The sequence below is a fragment of the Fusarium fujikuroi genome, chromosome FFUJ_chr06, assembly GCF_900079805.1.
Source record: "Fusarium fujikuroi IMI 58289 draft genome, chromosome FFUJ_chr06".
Taxonomy (NCBI): Eukaryota; Fungi; Ascomycota; class Sordariomycetes; order Hypocreales; family Nectriaceae; genus Fusarium; species Fusarium fujikuroi.
The window spans coordinates 852026-871294 of record NC_036627.1 but is presented as its reverse complement, the minus strand read 5'-3'; the positions used below and the strand labels follow the sequence as shown (position 1 = coordinate 871294).

At 49.5% G+C, this 19269-nt stretch overlaps 8 protein-coding genes; 4 read left to right on the top strand and 4 right to left on the bottom strand.

Annotated features, from left to right (window-relative positions):
* Window positions 1–90: 90 nt before the first annotated feature.
* FFUJ_05620 (probable alpha-N-arabinofuranosidase / alpha-L-arabinofuranosidase) lies at window positions 91–1074 on the bottom strand (the record flags this gene model as incomplete). The annotated part of the gene is made up of 1 exon (XM_023578852.1): window positions 91–1074. The coding sequence occupies one exon, from the start codon at window positions 1072–1074 to the stop codon at window positions 91–93; it is 984 nt and encodes a 327-aa protein (XP_023431795.1).
* A 691-nt stretch (window positions 1075–1765) lies between these two features.
* Window positions 1766–2418, bottom strand: FFUJ_05619 (uncharacterized protein; the record flags this gene model as incomplete). XM_023578851.1 has 2 exons in its annotated part: window positions 1766–2199; window positions 2253–2418. 2 exons carry the CDS (start codon window positions 2416–2418, stop codon window positions 1766–1768), a joined length of 600 nt encoding a protein of 199 aa, XP_023431794.1.
* A 1475-nt stretch (window positions 2419–3893) lies between these two features.
* FFUJ_05618 (related to response regulator Mcs4) lies at window positions 3894–6536 on the top strand (the record flags this gene model as incomplete). XM_023578849.1 has 2 exons in its annotated part: window positions 3894–6287; window positions 6339–6536. 2 exons carry the CDS (start codon window positions 3894–3896, stop codon window positions 6534–6536), a joined length of 2592 nt encoding a protein of 863 aa, XP_023431793.1.
* A 768-nt stretch (window positions 6537–7304) lies between these two features.
* FFUJ_05617 (uncharacterized protein) lies at window positions 7305–8447 on the top strand (the record flags this gene model as incomplete). XM_023578848.1 has 2 exons in its annotated part: window positions 7305–7730; window positions 7905–8447. The coding sequence occupies 2 exons, from the start codon at window positions 7305–7307 to the stop codon at window positions 8445–8447; spliced, it is 969 nt and encodes a 322-aa protein (XP_023431792.1).
* A 210-nt stretch (window positions 8448–8657) lies between these two features.
* FFUJ_05616 (related to protein-tyrosine phosphatase) lies at window positions 8658–9467 on the bottom strand (the record flags this gene model as incomplete). Its single annotated transcript, XM_023578847.1, has 1 exon — window positions 8658–9467. The coding sequence occupies one exon, from the start codon at window positions 9465–9467 to the stop codon at window positions 8658–8660; it is 810 nt and encodes a 269-aa protein (XP_023431791.1).
* A 608-nt stretch (window positions 9468–10075) lies between these two features.
* FFUJ_05615 (uncharacterized protein) lies at window positions 10076–10367 on the bottom strand (the record flags this gene model as incomplete). XM_023578846.1 has 3 exons in its annotated part: window positions 10076–10175; window positions 10227–10293; window positions 10331–10367. 3 exons carry the CDS (start codon window positions 10365–10367, stop codon window positions 10076–10078), a joined length of 204 nt encoding a protein of 67 aa, XP_023431790.1.
* A 2489-nt stretch (window positions 10368–12856) lies between these two features.
* FFUJ_05614 (uncharacterized protein) lies at window positions 12857–13505 on the top strand (the record flags this gene model as incomplete). XM_023578845.1 has 3 exons in its annotated part: window positions 12857–13003; window positions 13105–13254; window positions 13332–13505. 3 exons carry the CDS (start codon window positions 12857–12859, stop codon window positions 13503–13505), a joined length of 471 nt encoding a protein of 156 aa, XP_023431789.1.
* Window positions 13506–16419: 2914 nt separating this feature from the next.
* Window positions 16420–18697, top strand: FFUJ_05613 (uncharacterized protein; the record flags this gene model as incomplete). XM_023578844.1 has 3 exons in its annotated part: window positions 16420–16672; window positions 17809–17983; window positions 18067–18697. 3 exons carry the CDS (start codon window positions 16420–16422, stop codon window positions 18695–18697), a joined length of 1059 nt encoding a protein of 352 aa, XP_023431788.1.
* Window positions 18698–19269: the final 572 nt, after the last annotated feature.

Sequence of the window (19269 nt, the reverse complement as noted above, 5' to 3'; positions counted from 1 at the left end):
GGAGTGTTTCACGACGGAATGACTTGGATATATGTGGTCTATTTACATCAATTGTTTCTTTTTATCTCATATGTGCAACGCCGTAAATATCTAATCAGCTGTAGTGGTAATGATCTTACCATCATCGTCATAGAAGATCTCCTTGGCCTTGACAGATCTCAAGTGATCCACACCCTTGCTTAACTCGCAGTCGTGGTAGAAGAGATATGTCTTGCCCTTGAACTCAACAATAGAGTGATGTGTTGTCCATCCCAGCACAGGCTCCAAGATACGTCCACCGTACGTGAAAGGTCCGTATGGGCTGTCTCCAGTAGCGAAGCACAGGAAGTGTGTGTCGCCTGTTGAGTACGAGAAGTAGTACTTTCCATTCCTCTTGTGCATCCACGCAGCCTCAAAGAAACGTCGGTCATGGTCATCCCCCAGAATAGGCTTGCCAGTCTCAGGATCAAGGATCTGGATCTCCTTGACTTCATCGGCGAATTGGTGCATGTCCTCAGTGAGCTTGGCTACTCTTGGTCCTTGGGCGGGAACACCCTCGCCGCTGACCTCCTTAGGGCCCTGCCATTCGGGGTCAAAGATATCGTTACCCTTTTGGTAGCATTGCAACTGTCCACCCCAAAGACCTCCGAAGTACAGGTACGCTTGTCCATCCTCGTCTACGAAGCTTGCAGGGTCAATACTGTAGCTTCCCTTGATGGGCTCTGGGTCGGGAGTGAAAGGTCCCTCAGGCTTATCACCGACGGCAACACCGATGCGGAAGATTCCCTGCTTATCTCTGGCGGGGAAGTATAGGTAGAATTTTCCGTTCTTTTCAGCGGCATCGGGAGCCCAGAGTTGCTTGGAAACCCAGGGGATGTCTTCTGTCTTGAGAACAACACCGTGGTCAACGACCTCAGCTGGTGGGTCGAGGCTCTCAGTGCTGAAGACATGGTAATCAGCCATGTCATACTGATCGCCATTGTCGTTGAACTTGATATCGGTCTCACGGTCGTGAGAAGGATAGACGTAGATCTTGCCATTGAAAACATGCGCCGAAGGGTCGGCACTGTAGACGTTGGTGATGAGAGGCGCCATGATTTATGACTTTTATGGATGTAGTGTTGTTGGTTGGTTGGAGGTGATGACTTGCAGTGGCTGAGAGAAGACTGCCGTTTAATATTTGAATGAGAATTGCAATATGATATGGATAATTGACCCCGCGTTGACTTGTAAATACGACTTGAGGCTCATCTCAGTTGATTCATTTATCCAGTCAGGCCACGCAATTACCCGGGTTGAGTTCCACACCAGATGATCAAGTTAGAGAGCCAAGCCAAGCACCTCGGCATGGTGCGAATGCTCTCAGTTGGAGAAGGATAAGTCGATGAAACGGTGCGACGGCTTGAATTAGCCGCCGGTAATAGATTCTGCCCATTTAGTTGTGGCGTATTTTGTTCCTGGGTTATTTTACCCAAAAACATCGTGAGAGTTTTTGTGGTTGTTTCATCATATGTTTTCTGATATACCGCATTTGCCTGTTGGACACTGACAGCGGAATTTAGGCAAAATAGCTACAAAATGCCGGCATGTTTTCAATATGCATAATTCAGTTAGCTTGAGCCTTCAGGGTAAGTGGCAATGTGGTGCGGTAATTCATGGGACCGTCATTATCGACGTGTAATTCGTTGGCTAAAATAGAGAGGGTTTTTGTGGTCTGTGGTCCTGGGTCGGGTCTTTGGAGATCATCAGGTTTGAGATGGGGTCGGATGAGAGAGATATTGCGGGCCTAGAAGTCTTGGACTCCAGTCTCGCCCTGTCTTGTTGGCAGCTGTGCTGAGGATTCATCCTCATCTATCCAACTTGGTTCCTCATCATCGAACCAGGCATCTTGAGCGTCTCGTCTGATCATGGTATCGAGATCCTCATCTGCGTCGACGGGCTTGTAGTCAAAGTCATCGTCTAGACCATGGACGAAGCGCTCTTCTAGGAATGCATGCCACAGGAGAAGCCCATGGGCTTTGTCTGCTGCTGGTTTTTCCCATGGATGCTCAAGATCACCACCCGAGTTCTCAATGTCACCATCTTTCAGGCGCGAGAGCTTAAGCTCTCCACGTTGCAAGTCAGCCTCGAGGGTTCTGCCATAGCCTTTGGCTTTGCCCTCAGCTTCACGCTCCGAGGCAGACTGGAACCTCTTGACTAGCCGCTCGTACAGCACGGGATCTAGGGGCAAAGTCAGGTTGGGAGCTGGGGATGATCGAGTAGTACGGCTTTACCAGCGAGCTCGTGCTCCAGGTTATCAAAGTATGACGGATGTCGACTGAGGTACTCTCGCCTTCGGTTCTGCGCCTGGATCTGTGCAGTCCGAGAAGGAGATTTTGGTACGCGCGGGACGGGCTTTTCTGGTTGCTCGCCTAACGTTGTAGGTTTTATAGGAGCCATGGCGATTTATCTGTGATATACCGTATTAAATACTGTTGCAGTGATAGATAAATATTGCAAGTTCCTGATGGGAGATCGACAGAAAGGCTGGTGTATGATGGAGGCGAACTGATGCGCGCCCAATTATGTCAGCTTCTTGAGCTTTGAGGTCCCCACTTCTCATTGTCCACCATTAGATGTCAAAATATGACATTGGTGTGTAACAAACAGCAAGACCTTATGTATTTGGTTGCCAAAAGCACATATCTTCTATCCACTCTTCTACTGTTCCGTTTCCTCGAGTCTAACGCGTTGAAGAAAATCACTGATGAAATGGCCTCCAATCACCTCTGAGTTGGGTATCATTCTTCAACAAAAGAAGATACTCCAACTGGGGGAATATGCTGCCAAGCTTGACCTTTCTGGCGTTGCCACGGTCATGGAAAAGGGCCGCGTAAAGTTTGTTATGCCCCGGCTCCCAATGGCTTCGTTGAAGGAGAAGCTGTGTCTGGGGTATCAAGCCACGGGGCACAAACGGTGCAATGCATGAGCAGCACTGCAGCATGTGAACTCATTGTTACATGTGAGATGTGACATAACCTCAAGAAATGGAATGATCTCAAGACGCCAGCTTTTGACTCCGAGAATCTCTTGACAAGAGATCTAGACTGACAACAAAGTCCAGAAATCAAGCCCCAATGTCGAATGGACCAGGGACCCATCTTTAAAGAAGACTTTCAGAAGCCTGCTGTCAATATTTGACAGGTGAAGCGATGGTCTGAACGGAAAATAAGTCCAATGGACCTGGATAGCCCCTGTCGATGGAGACGCTCGGGTGGCTTTTGAATGGGTGTAACCGTCTCGAATGGGTGCAATGAGCTGTGCATTGGACAGCTCGAGCCAATGCAGGCTTGGCTTAAGATTACCCTGGCCAAAAAAACGAGCGCGCAATCACGATCATAACGAGGCCCGAAAGCACGCCTAAAAAAGCCAACCAAGCTTGCTTGCTTGCCTGCTTGTGCTTGTGCTTGATATCCTGGGGGAAGCTTTGGCTCTGGATCCCATCGACACTGCAACGGCGGATCTACCCCTTGGAGATTATTTTTTTTCTTTACTCCCGTGATATCCATGACAGGCCTTTTCTCTTCTTTTACCTGACTCTGGTCTTCATTCTTGGGATCGTCAGGTTCTTTTATTCCCCTTTTAATCCTTATCGGCCTCGCTTGTTGATACCCTGTTCCGAGAGCTTCGAAGGCTTGCCTCCACTGTCGATAATATTGCGAAGCTCGGTACAGACCATTCACTCGCAATTTTTTGCTGCCTTCACTCATTCACTCATTCACTATTCGTCTCCTTTGTCTAGATTAATTCTTTGACCGAATTTCGCCAACTGTTGGGTCGTTGTCTTAGTCTCCCTGTTATATCGCCTCACCTTCAAAACTCCGACTCCACGTCCCAGTCGCGTCCTGGTACCAGAGGATGCCAATGTCGACCTGATGGGAGCTACTGATATCGCCTCGCGCCTTCGAGCCAAGTTCACCAAAAGGCGACACTCGACGGCGGGTTCACAGGCATCTTCCAGTCGGAGCATTACCGACACCACCTCGTCGTCGTTCGGGAGTCGTCACTTATGGGATCGCGATCGTTCTCGAGCTCGTGACGGAGATGGGGACCATTCATCTCAGCGGGCCGTGAGCAATTCGAGGGGCACCGTGAGTAGCCGGCGTGGCATGACAGCGACGCCTGATGGTTCGCATCGACAGCGAGAAGATGGCGATGATGTTGCAAAGCTCGAGGGTTCTCGGGAGGTTTCAGAAGCAGCAAAGTCGAGCTCAAACTCAAACTCAAATTCAAATTCAGAGTCCCCAGCCAAGAGTTCCTCGGAAATAGGTGCTGAAGCAGCGGTCCCACCCGCTAACGACAATTCCACAGCACCCGACACCACGAGCGAGCCACTGAAACAGCCGCCGTCTCCGCCTATAGATCAGCAGAGCCTCGATGACCTGGATGAAGAGCCTGATACAACCGCCACTAGCTCTAGCGACCAGCTCCCGCCCCATAGCGATCTGCACCCACCACAACCTCATCCAAGACTTCACTTCAATCAACCACCGCTGCTCTCTCCCTCACTTCATCCTTCGGAACAGCCTTCACCATCGCGTCTGCGCCAGGCAAGCTCCAATCTCGACCGTATCCACGAAGACTCCCAGGACTCAGAACCCCCATCACCTACTGCGCGCCCAAGAAAGGTCGCAAGTCTTGAGTTGGACGCTGGTTCTGAGCTTGCTGGTCACAATGACGACGACGTGTTGAGTCTTGACCAAGCTCCCAACTCCCCAAAGTCTGCCGTCTTTGCGCCCCTGGCGGCAGCAACCTCGACGACATTTGTCGCACCGTCTCCTGGCCTTCCACAAGCTGGGACCCCTGGCTCTCCGTCACGACCAGCCCCGCCGCCCAGACGACAAAGCTTGCTATCGAATCGCCAGACGACATTGATCAACACGCTCCTTTCACCATCCTTGAACGAACCCGGATACAGCCAGAACACCACATACGCGCCTATTAACGGAAATATGGTGACCAGAAAGATATGGGTCAAGCGACCTCATGCCTCGCCGACCCTCGTTACCGTCAACGAAGACGACCTGGTCGATGATGTCCGCGATATGATTCTACGTAAATACTCAAACTCACTCGGCCGAAGCTTCGACTCTCCAGACATTAACATACGCATTATTCCTCGCGATCAACATTCAGAACGTATCCTCAACCCTGAGGAGCCAATGGGCCGGACTCTCGATGCTTATTATCCAGGTGGACAAACCGTCGAAGAAGCTCTAGTAATTGACATTCCAAGGCGTCCGCCTAAAGCTTCCCCGCGCCCTGTCGTTCCCGCATATGTTGGGAACATCTACTACAGCGAGGATGGCCGGCCTACGGAAACAAGTGATGGCTACTTCCCTTCGGTCGCCGCCCATCCTGGCGCTGTCGGCTCACCACATCTTCCAGTCGCAGTTCCGACGCATGTTAATCCTCAGGCCCCGCACTCAATCGCAGTATTAGGGACTGGCCATATTCCACCTATTCCGTCGCCTGGTAGATCGCGCGCATATCGCGAACGTCCGGATCGTCCCAGATTAGGCCGCACTCATACATCGTCGCCAACACTGATTGCTAATGGCTCTGCCGTGTCACTGGCCGCCGCCGCCGCCGCGAATCATGCGAACCACGGTACGCAGCACTTCAACCCGAGGCTACCGCATTCACGAACTCATTCAAACTCTTCAGATCAACCTGGTATGCCACCTGCTGCTCCTCCTCTACCGACGCCTCCCGCTCCCGAAACTTCGGCAGTACGTGTATCGACACCTCCAGTCAGGCCAATTTCACCTCGACCTACGGCGAAAATCAAGAAGAGTAAGAAGGCCGAACATCCTAGTTTACCGCCGGGCATGCTCAATGGCGGCGTGCCTCCTATCAATGTCCTGATTGTGGAAGATAACCCTATCAACTTGAAACTCTTGGAAGCTTTTGTGAAGCGCCTCAAGGTGCGATGGTCAACCGCCATGAATGGACGGGATGCTGTAAAGAAGTGGAGGAGTGGCGGATTTCATTTGGTTCTGATGGATATCCAACTTCCAGTCATGAACGGTCTTGAAGCGACTCGTGAAATCCGAAGATTAGAAAGAGTCAACTCGATTGGTGTCTTTTCATCATCCCCCGATGGTGTGGTTACGACGGAAAACCCCGACGAGCTCGACGACAAAGACCGCCTGCAGAATCCTTCCTTGTTCAAGAGTCCTGTGATTATCGTTGCTTTGACTGCTAGCTCCTTACAGAGTGACCGACACGAAGCTCTAGCCGCTGGCTGTAACGACTTTTTGACCAAGGTACGCAAATCTCACTGACAAGCAGAGATAAATAGCTAACTCATGATACAGCCCGTCAATTTTGTCTGGCTAGAGCGCAAGGTAATGGAATGGGGTTGCATGCAGGCCCTCATCGACTTTGACGGCTGGCGCAAGTGGAAGGAGATTTCTCAAGAAGCTGAGGAGACCGCCGCTGCTAAGAAGGCAGCAGTCGCAGCAGCCAAAGCTAAATCAAAGAAGAACCGCCTCTCGATGACCAAGCCCGGTTGATAGGTTCAGTTGGATATACGAAGATACATGCTTTAGCACAACCGAGCTGGTCTTGACAGTAGAATATTCGCCAGGAAACAACAAATATTCTGGCAAAATGCGAGCCAAGCCAAAAACGAGACATTGGTATTATTCACCCGCCGAGGCAACAGCAAACATGAGTTGCCTCAGAGATCTATCCGCTACCTATAGTTTTCGCCATAAGATTAATGTTTGGCATTTGATGTTTGTTGGGAGCTGGTAAGAAGGGAGTTGTATAATGGACGCAAAGCATGATGGCGCAGGTAACAGATACATACGAATACCAATGTTTATAATGCCACAAGACTTGAATAATAAATGTCGACAAGACGCAAGCTAGAATTTAATGCTGCAGAGTTGAGGATGTTCCTGACGAGGTGAATCTGAAGCTCGAGTACGATTCAATGAATGAGATAGGTCCAGTCCACATGTTGCGTCGAGCGTTGAGAATTGATTACCTCAGTCAAGTAATTATTTCTCATCGCGTCTCTTCCCTGGCTTGGACGAGAGCTTCTGTCATTATCCCACTGGGCTTCCGCCCCATTTGATGTGGACCGCGAGGTTGCTGATGTCGGGCCGGAATAATTCGACCCCGGGATGAAAATTACTGCACACTTGGAACAGCATTAAACACCTCCAAACAAGTGCAGCCTTTTCCGACCTGACATCCAACCAATTCTAATCAATTGGACCTGGGTCGCATGTAATGCAGCAGAGAGTCAGAGAGATTCTGAATCCGCTGTAACCATGCCTCCTCGAGTGCGCGGTGCATCGACGCCGCTGGCTGGCCTCGATGCCACCATTTCCCTCTCCACGAGGACCTCCGCTGCGTCACCGTTCCTCCGAACCTTCTCGACAACACCATGCCGCGAGAAGATGAGCAAGGGTCGAGCGCAGATGTTCGAGTGGTTGAACTCAGGCAATGGCAGAAATCTTGCCGAGCCTGGCAACGGTCCCAATTACCTCGGTCCTCACAATGACCAGCCTTTTCCTCTCAACCCGCTCTTTCGAAGTCAGCCTGTGCTCTCTGATGCGACGAGGGAGATCATCTATGAGAAGGTGACAGCGAAGGGCATGTCTCTGAAGGCGGTGTCTGCTGAAATGCACATCGACGTGAGGAGAGTTGCTGCTGTTGTGCGACTAAAGGAAGTTGAGAAGCAATGGCTCTCCGAAGTAAGTACCATCCCAGTGAAGCTCTATCTGTCCTGCTATATGATGAGACCAAACAAAATTTTCGATTAGTCTTGAAGACACATACATGGTTATACCTTTATATACTCTGATAGCATCATCTGATTTTGGGCTTGCTTTTTTACCCTTCCGAAAGCAATGCTGACCAACTCCAAGGGCAAGCAATTAGCAACACCATATGCCAAGGCAGTTATGAAGATGCTACCCAAAACACATTACAATGAAGGCGAGGAGAATATTCCTCACGAGCCTATCAACGAGATTCACGTACACAACCTTACCCTACAACAACTATTTACACCAGTGTCTGAATCCCGACACTTCACAAGAGAAGATGCCGCCAAGGCCTTCCACGAGAAGATGCTCTCCGCCGACCAGCGATCACCTCAACCCGAGCTCATTAAGATGGAGCAAGACATCATCAAGGGCACTGCACGGCCAGAGGCAGTAGCCAAGTTCCAAGCAATCACACAAGCACACGAGGACAAAGTAGCCAAGAAGATCCTGGACGAACGTAAGCGTGAGGAAGCGCGAACGAGGCGCGTCAAGACAGATCGCTACGAGTTCCGATTTAAGGAGATTAACGTTGATGATGTTGGTCGTGATGGTCGATCAAGGAAAGGTACTGGCTGGCGGTATGGTGCGCCGTTCGAGGACCGCAAGCGTGGGTTGGTCAAGATTCCTACGTCGGTGCCTTGAAGTGTATAAATATATATGGGATATGGAGTGGCGAAACTGTACTATACGAATACCAACGCCATGTATTAATTAGACATGGACTGTATACTCGTCCGGAGATGATGAATAGCGCTTGCATTTCTGTATGTAGTTCCTCTATAAAGGTGCTAAAATTATGTCATTGACATTGATGTTCATAACTTTCTGGTCTTCGTTCATAACTCATCGACTCTACTGCCTGCTCTCCTCGGGCACGATCAAGTTCTTTCGAATCTGCTCAAGATCTTCCTCTGTCAGACCGCAGTTCTTGACCACATACTCCTCGACAGAGCCATGTTGTTTACGAAGGGCTTCCAAAGCAGCAAGCATGTTCTCGGGCTTGGCTCCCAGTAATCGTTGAGCGCCTTCAGGATTGGCTCTCAATTCAGGACTCTTCATCACAGCCGCAAGCAGCTCCTCTCGAAAATTACCAAGGCCAACCTCAGTCAGACCATACTCATGAGCAATAGTCCCTTCATCCACGCCACATATGGACAGGATGAAAGCACAGACTACACCAGTTCTATCCTTGCCCGCAGTGCAGTGGATGAGTAGGGGTGAAGGATCCGGTTTGGCAAGGTGTGAGAGAATAGTGTTGATAGAATCCGTTCCCGTCTCCCAAATTCCTCGATACGCCTCAACAAATCCCTGACTTCCTTCGGCGGTATAATTTCGGAAACGCAACGCAATAGCTTCCGGGCCGTAGTCCTCGTCTAGAAAGACTGGAGTAAAGACCCGTTGGGCGCCGGGCCACTCTCGGGTTCCTGTAGCGTAGCGCTCGATCTCAGTTCGCGAGCGCAGGTCGTAGACGTGAGAGATCTTGAGGTCCTGTAGCGCCGAGACGCCGTCTTCAGTGAGACGGGATGGTTCTGCGGAGCGGAAGATGAGGCCCGGTCTGATTGTGTATCCGGGGCGGGACTGAATAGGCAGCGGATGACCGCCGAGATCACGGAAGTTTGCAATACCAGCGATGGGATGGAAAGGAGGGCCGAGATCTGCCATGGCTGAGTGTGGTAAAGCAGTGATATCTTCTGCAAGAATCTATCACAGGTAGAGTTATTATTGCAGTGACCCAAGGCTGACCTTGTAAATATAAGAGTCAGTTCACATATGGCGGTTAATGTTGGTGGAGGTGGGGCGTCATCAATCATGCCTCGGTCCAGAGACGGGTATAGGTCACTCCCAAATCTAGAACCTCCTACAACTAAAACCACGTTTCTGTTTAAAGGCTATCTATTTTTTGTTTAGATATGAAAGTTCGGACTAAAGTTCGTCTCATATTGGAAGTTACAAGTTTGTCGATGCCCACAATCAAATAGACTTAGAACTGGTGGGCCAGCAATGAGAAGTCACTTCGAAGGCCATGTTGTTAAAGAGCGTAGGTAGTTGGATTTTCTATGCTAAACAAAGGAAATAAAGAAAAGCAAGCGTGAGCCCCCTTCTAAGATTCTAAGCTTTTGAAAGACCAGGTATTTTGTGCGAAAAGCCCAAGACAAACGTCCTCCAACTCCAAAGATCTAGCCCATCCACATCTCCTAGTAATACAAGAACCAGTCTTCAAGAAGCGAAAGATAAGGCCTCAGGTTCAAATTCGAACCCATCCTGCCGTCTCATGTCTTAAGAGTACGTGCAGTTGCTGCAACGATGAGTTCCGCATTCGGGACAGTTGGTGTTGATAGCCATACTCTGCCAGCCGCAGCTGCAATTGCACTGTGAAGGTCAGTATATCTCTACATAAAGACCCAGATTCAAACTACTCACGCATAGCCATTTAGATACGGCGTCGACGAGCTGTCCGCGGTTACCAGCAGAGCAGGCGGTGGAGGCGCTGGAAATTGTTAGGGACTACTTATGTTAGTAGTGACAGTGGATGTTCTCGACATACAAGTTCATGGCAGCCATGACTGATGGTATTTTTTGGTTGGTTGAGTAGTAGAGTTGAGTAGTAGAGTTAAAGATATAGTGTTGGTATCCTTAGACACGAGATGTGCTTTTGTCTTATGAGTTTTGGTGAGTGGTCAAGTGTATTGGTATCATGATCAGAGATGTGCAGATGTCTATTATATAGGAAAATATCGACAGTTCTGTCCAAGGCGTACATAATCGAGGGGCCTGTGAGTTACGAACTCCATCTAGTAACAAGTCCATTGTAGTTGGCACAAATCACACGAGATGAAGTCCAAGTCAGTGACTAACAAGGATTAAAGTTCGAGGCGGTAGCAGTGCCACCATTTGGGCTATAGCTGCGATGATTATCTGCTTGAAAGCGAGTTTCCATCCTGTCAGTGGGAGTACGGAACAGGTTTGCAATGGTCATTGTTTGGCTAGGAAGCGAAGAAGACAGGATGAAAGGGTGATGCCTCAGGGGGCTACTCTAGGGTGATTGAGCATAGCCCTGTTTCTGGAAGCTTTAGGCTCATTGTTCTTCGCAAATTCGAAACACTCGATTCGTTTGTTAGGTGAAGGCAGCGACTATGAATCAGTCAGGAGTTTTGTTTAAGATGAAGTCTCCTCTCGTATGCGAGGCGATGCTGGAAACTAGACTGTGCCCCAGCAGCATGCAGCTACAGCTAGGCAGTACTATAGGGAGTAATACGGCAATTGATTCATTATATCACCCTAACTCGCCTCGTGTTCACTGGCCCTCCCTGCAGACCCGTTGCTCAATTCAATGTTGAGGCTCTGCGTGCGGCTCAAAATCTTTCATGTGACTCAACGAATTGGCTGGTAGGCTGAGTCAATTGAAACGACACCGCCCCGGCCTGTTCCCTGCTTACCATGTGGCTTTCTAACCAATGACGTCCAGTTTTGATCACTGTTTTAGGCATGAGTTTATTAGTCCCGTCTCTAAACTCCTCAGAAGCGAGGGTTGGAGTGATAATGGCAATGCCAATATGAGCATTTCAACGTCGTGTCTTTCCTCGCACCTCTGGGGTTCCGTTCCTCGTTGTTGGCTTTAGCGTTTGCCGGAAACGCGGTATTACTCGAGGCATCTGCAGCCAAGAACGATGATGCTACACATGTTCCTGGATGAATCCGGGGTTTTGGGTGAAGCAAGCCTACCCTATTCTCAAACAGCACTTTCAGCTTTCACATTGAACTCGTGGTCAGGACAACAATTTACCAATAACTTTGGCATAGCCTCGAAACTACCCAGGTATCAAGGTGATAAGCTTATTCGATTGACTCAGGCAACGATGTTTACCCTCGCCAACAGTGGAGACGCTCTTGTCATGAGTGAGATGGTTGGTTGTAGCTTATCAAAACCAATCAACAAACGTCACACTCTCGTCTCTCGTATTTCTCACCGACTTCCCAAAACCGCATCAACAACATTGGACTTCTCATGGAGATTAGCGTAGTCAACTCACATGCTATTCTTACGAACATGTGATTTTCAAGTCAAGTTAATTTCCCACTTCGTCTCGTTATGTGAATCTCAAAAAGTCACGCTTGAAATTGTCATGCGCGCCATTAAATTGGCTGACTAACTTGGTAAGCCTCAATCAAATATGGTGACCTCAAAACTTCGAGAACTCTTCTTTTATCAGCACTAGTTTCTCGAGAACACCTGATCTCAAACATCTGCATTTTCAACGATGCACATTCTTGAACCCCTAGGCCGAATTCCGGTTTTGTCTACGGGGCGACAATTATAGGGCGGTCGTGATAGTGATGTAAGATGAGACCTGTTAGAAAGTGTTGACGTTGACATTGATTGAACTTTGAAAAAGACACAAACTCAAGGTTGGAAATTACCCGCTAAACTGATAAACTTTAACAACTCATCCGCTAGCAATTTTCAGCTCTGCATGACTTTCTCTTCCTTGATTGAAGGGATCACAAGGCAGCATCTAAAAGCGGAAGTTCGATAATCCGAAGCCTCTAGAACAGAGATTCAGGGTCTAGATGTCAGAGTCAGGGGTCATGCAGCGACTAAAACAAGCTTGCTTTGCACTACGTCATAGGGTCATATCAGTGAATCACGACAATTTCCAAGGGCGAAATTAGATTCTGTTGAGTTTTAGGTCGATCTCGCTTCTTAGGTCGCAGGAATGACGGCAGAGGCTTCCCTTCGCTACGCTACGCTACCTACCTATTAATTAACTGGCGGTCTACCCTACGAACGAGCGAGTTTTCGCCAAGCTTGACAATTTTGCACGCCCAGTCAAAGTGACGCTTCAGTGACCAGCTCATTTTCTTGACTCATCCTACCTAATAAACCCGCGGTCCTCTTTCCTTTACGTCTGAATCTGCGATCAATCAATCACTGACCCGCTCCGACCTACGATAACCTCATCTCGTCAATCTTTTCTCGTAATATCCACCCCCTTTGCGAATTCCCGTTCGAATTGCCGACACGGAGCAAACCAAAGCAAACCAAAGCGACCATGGGTATCAAGGATCTAGCTATCAGCTATGTGGTGTTTTCCACCATCCACTTCTTCCTATTCGCTCTGGCTCTGACCACTATCGGTTTGTATGGTACCGACCTTCATAATGCGAATAAGCAGGGCAAATACTCTGATTCTAAGTGGGTGAGTGACTTGCTCTCTCCGTTCGTCAACGTGCAAATGCACATTGCTACAACGCAATACAATACAATACAATACAGTGCTGACAAAAGTTCAATGCACAGGTCTATGCCGTGGTTGTTGGTAGCATCTCTGCCGTGACGTGTGTACTCTACTTTATCCCGTTTGTACTGCGTGTCGCCGGCTTTGTTGTCGCGATATGGGACTTCATTCTATTCGTCCTTTGGATCGCCCTCTTTGGCGTCTTTGGCAAGGTACGTTCTATCTGTCGTCAAGTGCTTACTGCAAACGATCGGCGGCATCGTTTGGCTGACATTTGTGAAACCTGCAGATGTACATCAATGAGGACGCCGAGGGTGACGGTGGTGTCAAGCGCATGAAGAACGCGGTCTGGGTCGATCTCGCCAGCGCCCTGCTCTGGCTGATTGCTACCTTGGCGGCCCTGGGCTACTGGTGGAAGCACAGGGACACTCGATCCAAATTTACTGGCCGCGCTCATGTCTGATCAGACACAAACGGGCGTATCGGCCCCCCTCAGAAAGAGACGGACATGTTGAGGGTGGTTGCATATGGGATACACAAATGCAACTCGCGACGGAGATATTCGGCAATGGTAATGGAACGGTAATGGGAAGGGAGGCCTGCAGGTCGGGCTGTTTGTGTGTATGTGTGTGTGTGTGTGTGCGCGCGCGTTTGTGCGTTGTTTTGTGTGTCTGTATGCTGCGATGGGAATGGATGAGACGAGATGAGATGTTGGCACGACTTTTGATACCATGGTTTTTCTGTGTTTCCTTACTTTTCCTTTTCCGACAAAGACTGCTTGTTCCTGAAACACTAATATCTGCATCGAACTCAAAATTTATCGCTATCAACTGAATCGAGAATATCACACTTATTGGTGCAACCATCTACGGCAGCCTCCCGTACGGCGTGCGACATGGCTTGTGAGATGGGTGGCTAGATCTACCAACGGCCGCCGGCAGCAGTGAAACTTGCTTAACCAATGGACAGTCAACGGGCAGTCACTGTAGGATTCATGCTGTGTAATCACCACGGACATTGGCATTGGCAACACAAAGCCAAGAAAGTGCAGCTTGCCGAACCACCGTTTGCGCCAAGACAGAGTGATATCCGAGATACCCTTTCGTAGTACCCTGGAGAGCGTCGATATGGCACCACCACGGAGAAGGATGTTGCACCAGTTTGACCAGGACCTAAAGAAGAAAAGAGAGAGAGCAAAGAGGGGCGAGCGTCGATCGTCGATCGTGGACAGGTTCGCCTCCAACGCTTCCGAGGGGTGATGTGACGATGACGGACTTTTCCTCAGAGGGAGAAGGGGTCTTTTTTGCCCTTTTTTCAAGGGTCTGGCGTTTGACTGGCTGCGTCTCTCGCTCTGACCTTTGTGTCTTGACCCTGACCCTCAAGGGGATTAGGATTTTCGACTCACGGGCGAAAGCAAGCGGCGCTTGTGAGCGGGCCAAGCCAAGCTACTCTCTTGCCATGACGTCGATCAGATGCCTGATGGAAGCTTCAAGTGGGGGCCGCTTCTGAGAGCCCGTTTGTTTTTGGTGTAAGGATCTGTTGATCTCTTGTCCTCTTTGTTGATACCGGCGGAGATGTTGGGCAGCGTTGGTGGTGATGTGAGTGTTGATCGTAGCCTGTAGAGGCGGTAAGTTAAGCGATAAGAAATGCACGTGGGAATATTCTACGACATTAGGCATTGAATACGAGCGGTCAAATGCTCAAGTGTCTCATTGATACCATCTTTTTTTTAGGTGATGGTGGTTGTGAGTGAGCAAGTTGGAGTGTACAGTAGTGTAGTGAGTGATACGAGGGTCTAAGATTGCGAATACCCATAATGGGAATTGTTAGCAAATGCGATCATAAGTTCCTGAATGTAATATTGCCCACGTATTATTGACCTCACATGTACATAATACTATACGGTACATACTCCGCACATACATGCAAAATTGTCTCCTCACAAAGAGTGCCTGTGACTGTCTTCCAAGACTTGGAAATCAGAATATTCGCGGAGTCGGATAATACACCGTCCAAACGGCGTCATTGACCAAAAACAAACCAAGGAGGGGTCTCGTTTTCAAAGGGTCCCTACAGCAAATCTCAGGGACTAATTCGTTAGTTTGCTGCGTCCAGGTCGTTGACCACGAGTTCTAATTCGTCTCTGCAAGCCATCTGAGTCTGGCCTGGCCGTAGACGCGATGGCACAGCAAAAATAAAAACCAAACCCAACCAAAGCAAACACTGTGCTTGGTTTCTTTGTTTGCGTTGGTGACTTTTGAGTGGCTCACAGGGTCGTCCCGCATGTATTTCCTTGGCATTCTGTACGGTGACGGCGCATGCAACCAGGTACAAATCAAGGGTCACTCCAGCAGAGTGTGCCTCAAAAGTCCTAGCGGGATACCTGCCAAACTCGTTGTTGCATGTCGCATTTCTAGAACGGGTACCTTGTAGCGGGTTCCAGCATCGGAAACATTGGGAAACCCGCTGCAGAGGGTCACCGTACGTGGTGGAAGCGATCCACTAAACCTCGCCTTGCCCTGGATCTTGGGCTTCTCTGGCTTCTGGCTCACGTCCCGATGTTCCTCGCTCGAGGTACTCGGAGCTGATTTGTTGGAACTCCCACTTTTCGGGGGTTGGGAGGCGCTGGAAAGAACCAGGATGGAACGGGAGAGGCAAGATCAATTCTGACATTGGATCCATCCATGAAAGAGTGTGTCTAGTGAGTGAAGTGAGTGTGTCTCGCTTGCGATAACAAAACCGTTTCGGAACCCTTCGATCTTCATTTCTCAGGGAACCCTTCATTTCTCGCCCAAATAGGCATACATTTTACTCATCTTACTTACGGTACTCTCCTGTACTGTACTACCAGTATACTGCGGTGCGGTGCGTTGCGTTGCGCTTGCTTACATACTACTACACTGCAGTGTCATGTTGTGTTGTGTTGGGTGTTTGCCTTTTACTAACATTGCATCTTGACGCCGCCATCACATTCTTGAGTTACAGCTACCTACCTACCTACCTTATTCATCCGCCTCACTTCTTTTTATCCGTCCTCCGTGGCATTTCGTCCAATACATTCACCTTCGAAAAAGTCACTCTATTGTACTCTTATCATCTTCTCTTGGCCGCCCGCCATTTGCAACACCGACACGACCTGCCCCTCATTGTTAATCATCAAACCTCCCCGACTGCCGCCGCCCTCCCGTGAGCGCGCATTCATTCAATCCAATCCATCCATCTCCTGCTGCTTCTCAATCCTCCATATATACCTATCTATGCAGCGACGTTGGCGCTTGATTCAAGACTCAGGCTGGGTTCTCAGTCAGGCGAATAGCTATTCCCAAAGAGACCAAAGACTCAAACCTCAGACGCTGAATCACGACTGCAGCGACGATATGGCCAGTTTTGCCAGAACCATCAAATCTCCTTACTTATCACCCCGAATTCGACCTTCCATGCCGGGCCGCTCCATGTCTACGAATTCCGACCAAGCCAACCCTCCTCAAAGCCCACGATCAGGTGAAATCATCGGCGAATTCGACCTGTCTGGGCGAAACACCCCAGCGATTCCACCCCAAAGATCAAGTGAACTGCAAGACGGATTCTTCGACCTTGATGACATTGAACCTCGCACTTCCTACTTCTCAGGTACGTTAGCATTGGGCATTAACATTGTACGGATTGCTTGGAATGCATATCCAATATCCAGTCGTTTGACCCCTGATTACCCATCCATCCCCACCTCCCTCTCGATGATCTTCCATCACCTGGCCTCAAGTGAGTGATCTCAACCTTCTTGCGGCCGGACGTCGGGGCTATCCTCCGGCCGACGATCCCGGACGGAGACGGGCGGTGCTCAACCCGGCAGCTGGCATCGCATCGTGCAAAAAGCTCCGAGGCGAGACACGTTCTCCTGCTCAGACTTGATTCGGCGCCACAAATTCCCCTCTACGAACCCAAGAGACCCTGACACATGGCATAAGCTCTGGTTGTACACCACCAAAAACAAAACAAAATTGTACAACAAATAGATGCGATGCTGTGTAAAGAAAAGGGGTGCCTGTTCTGAAGAGGTCGAATCATGTAAGAGCCGCCTCCACGCCGCTGTCCCTGTCCCACCAGCGCAATGCATCAATAGTTGTGCCTATCAACGCTACTCAAGTTGTCTATTGGAGCATCCTAACCAATGATGCACCCGGCGATTGACTGGCGCAAAGCGCGCGGGGCGGGATTGAGGTCTCGGGAGGCTCCCGCACCCCCCGTTTTCGAGAATGCCATATTGGCTTCTCGAGCTTGTCCATCTTCGATATCCATCTCTTGAGTCGTTGGCCTTTGATCTGCTTGACTTGTCACGCTCCCCAATTTCCACAATTCTCCTCACTTTATTTCGCTCATCTTTTCCTTTTCCCCTCAAATCATCTGCCCCTTCTCCACCTCTTCTCAATCATTTCCGAGTCAAAATGTCTCTTGCACCGGGATGATGGCCATGCTTTATCGCGCTACTCGCTGCTCTCCCCACACTCACTTCCCAGCCATCGCGGGGTAGTCTAGCGGCCCCCATCAACCATCCCGGGGTTGGCCGTTGAGTGACGCCTGGACTGGCCCTGAAGTGCACTACCGGCTTTTGCTTTAAAATGTTCTTATATCCTGTGCTATTCCTCAATTATCCTGTTTTCGATCTTGTTGTCATCGACCCTCCCTTCGTCACTACGCATTCGGTCATCGCAAACCTTATTCTTCCTACTGAACTTCCTTTTTGTACTTACATGTCCCCTCTTTATTAGACGACAACGAGAGGTCTGCTCCTGGCACTCCATCAGCTCCATCAGCTCCCTCAACCCCGCGCAGCCGCAGCCACGTTCGACCTATAGCTATCGATCTACCTCAAATCAGACGTTTCACTTCCGCTCCCGCACGCACGCCTCCCGAACCCTTATCTGCAAGAGGTGACCTTCCTGGGTAAGATGTCCATTTCCCGTGCTCTCTCAATACAACTTCGTTCCATTCATCTTAAGCACCCACGTGGACTAACACCGTTGCAGAGGTTACTTCCCACTTCACGAGGATCCCAACAGCCGTGTCCATCGGCCACACCCTTTCCAGCATCATCCCGACACTCGCATGAGTCGTCTCATCTCTGAATCTGGACCAATCTACGCGGACTCTCCCACTTCTCATCCAGCTCAAAGTGTAGTCATGTCTCACTCAAACACTCCCGTAGCCTCCTACCTTGCCCCAGGCTTCCATGACCACCCTGTCCCCATGGGCAAATACTACCCATCCAACTACGAAAGTAGAAATGGCGCCCAATCAAATCTGCGTCCTCCCTTGTCTGGAAGCGTGTCTTCCAACATTGGATCCGATTCCAGTGCAATCCCCAATGCAAGTAGCCTGTCGAAACAAGAGACCGAGCTTCGTCGCAAGTTACTACAGTATCAACGCGATATGGTTACGCAAACAAGTATGGCTGCAAATGAACTCATCAGTAGCTCAGCCAAGTCTGGCGACAAGCCTGGACTGTCACTCAAGGACCTTCCCTTCCGGGACTCTCGCTTTGCTACTCCCGGCTGTCAGAAGCCCTTATCACCCAGACTCCTTCCCATAGGAAGTCCTGGCCCTGTCACCCCCATTTCACTTGAAACCGTTGGTAATGGTGACTACATGAGTCGCTAAAAATATGGTAGCATGTCGCAAATTTCTTTCTCTTACCAGTTACTATAATGGGATATTGAGATAGAGTGGCATATGCATACAGATTGAGCATGGTTCTTGCATCGAAACTGGCTGGACTTGTTGTTTTCATTTGACAAAGGGCGTTGGCTGGAGATGAGCCCATCAGTGGCCTGATATCCCTCCTAGGTGGCATTCAGCGTGTTATTTAGTTGCATCTGGTACAATTTGATACCGTACGTGTTGAGGCATGATACCCATAGAATACATTTCATTTGTAAGGACTAAATGGTGACCACTGGGCCACCCATCTCCGCAGATAAGTATATGCTGTTCTCTGTGATGTTGAATTGGTCAGTAGCAGGTGAGATGATAGTACTTTTTGTGCAAGCAAACGCGTTAGACGGTAGGACTGGGCAATGATTCAGGCAACACCATTGAAGACCTCGTTCCCGTTGAACTATTTCCTTTACATGCCAGCTCCATCATATACATTCATGTTGAGGCCTCGCCTTGTGTGAGTCCAGTCTGCAAAAGGTCTGCAAATGCATGCCGCGAAAATAGAATAAAGAAAA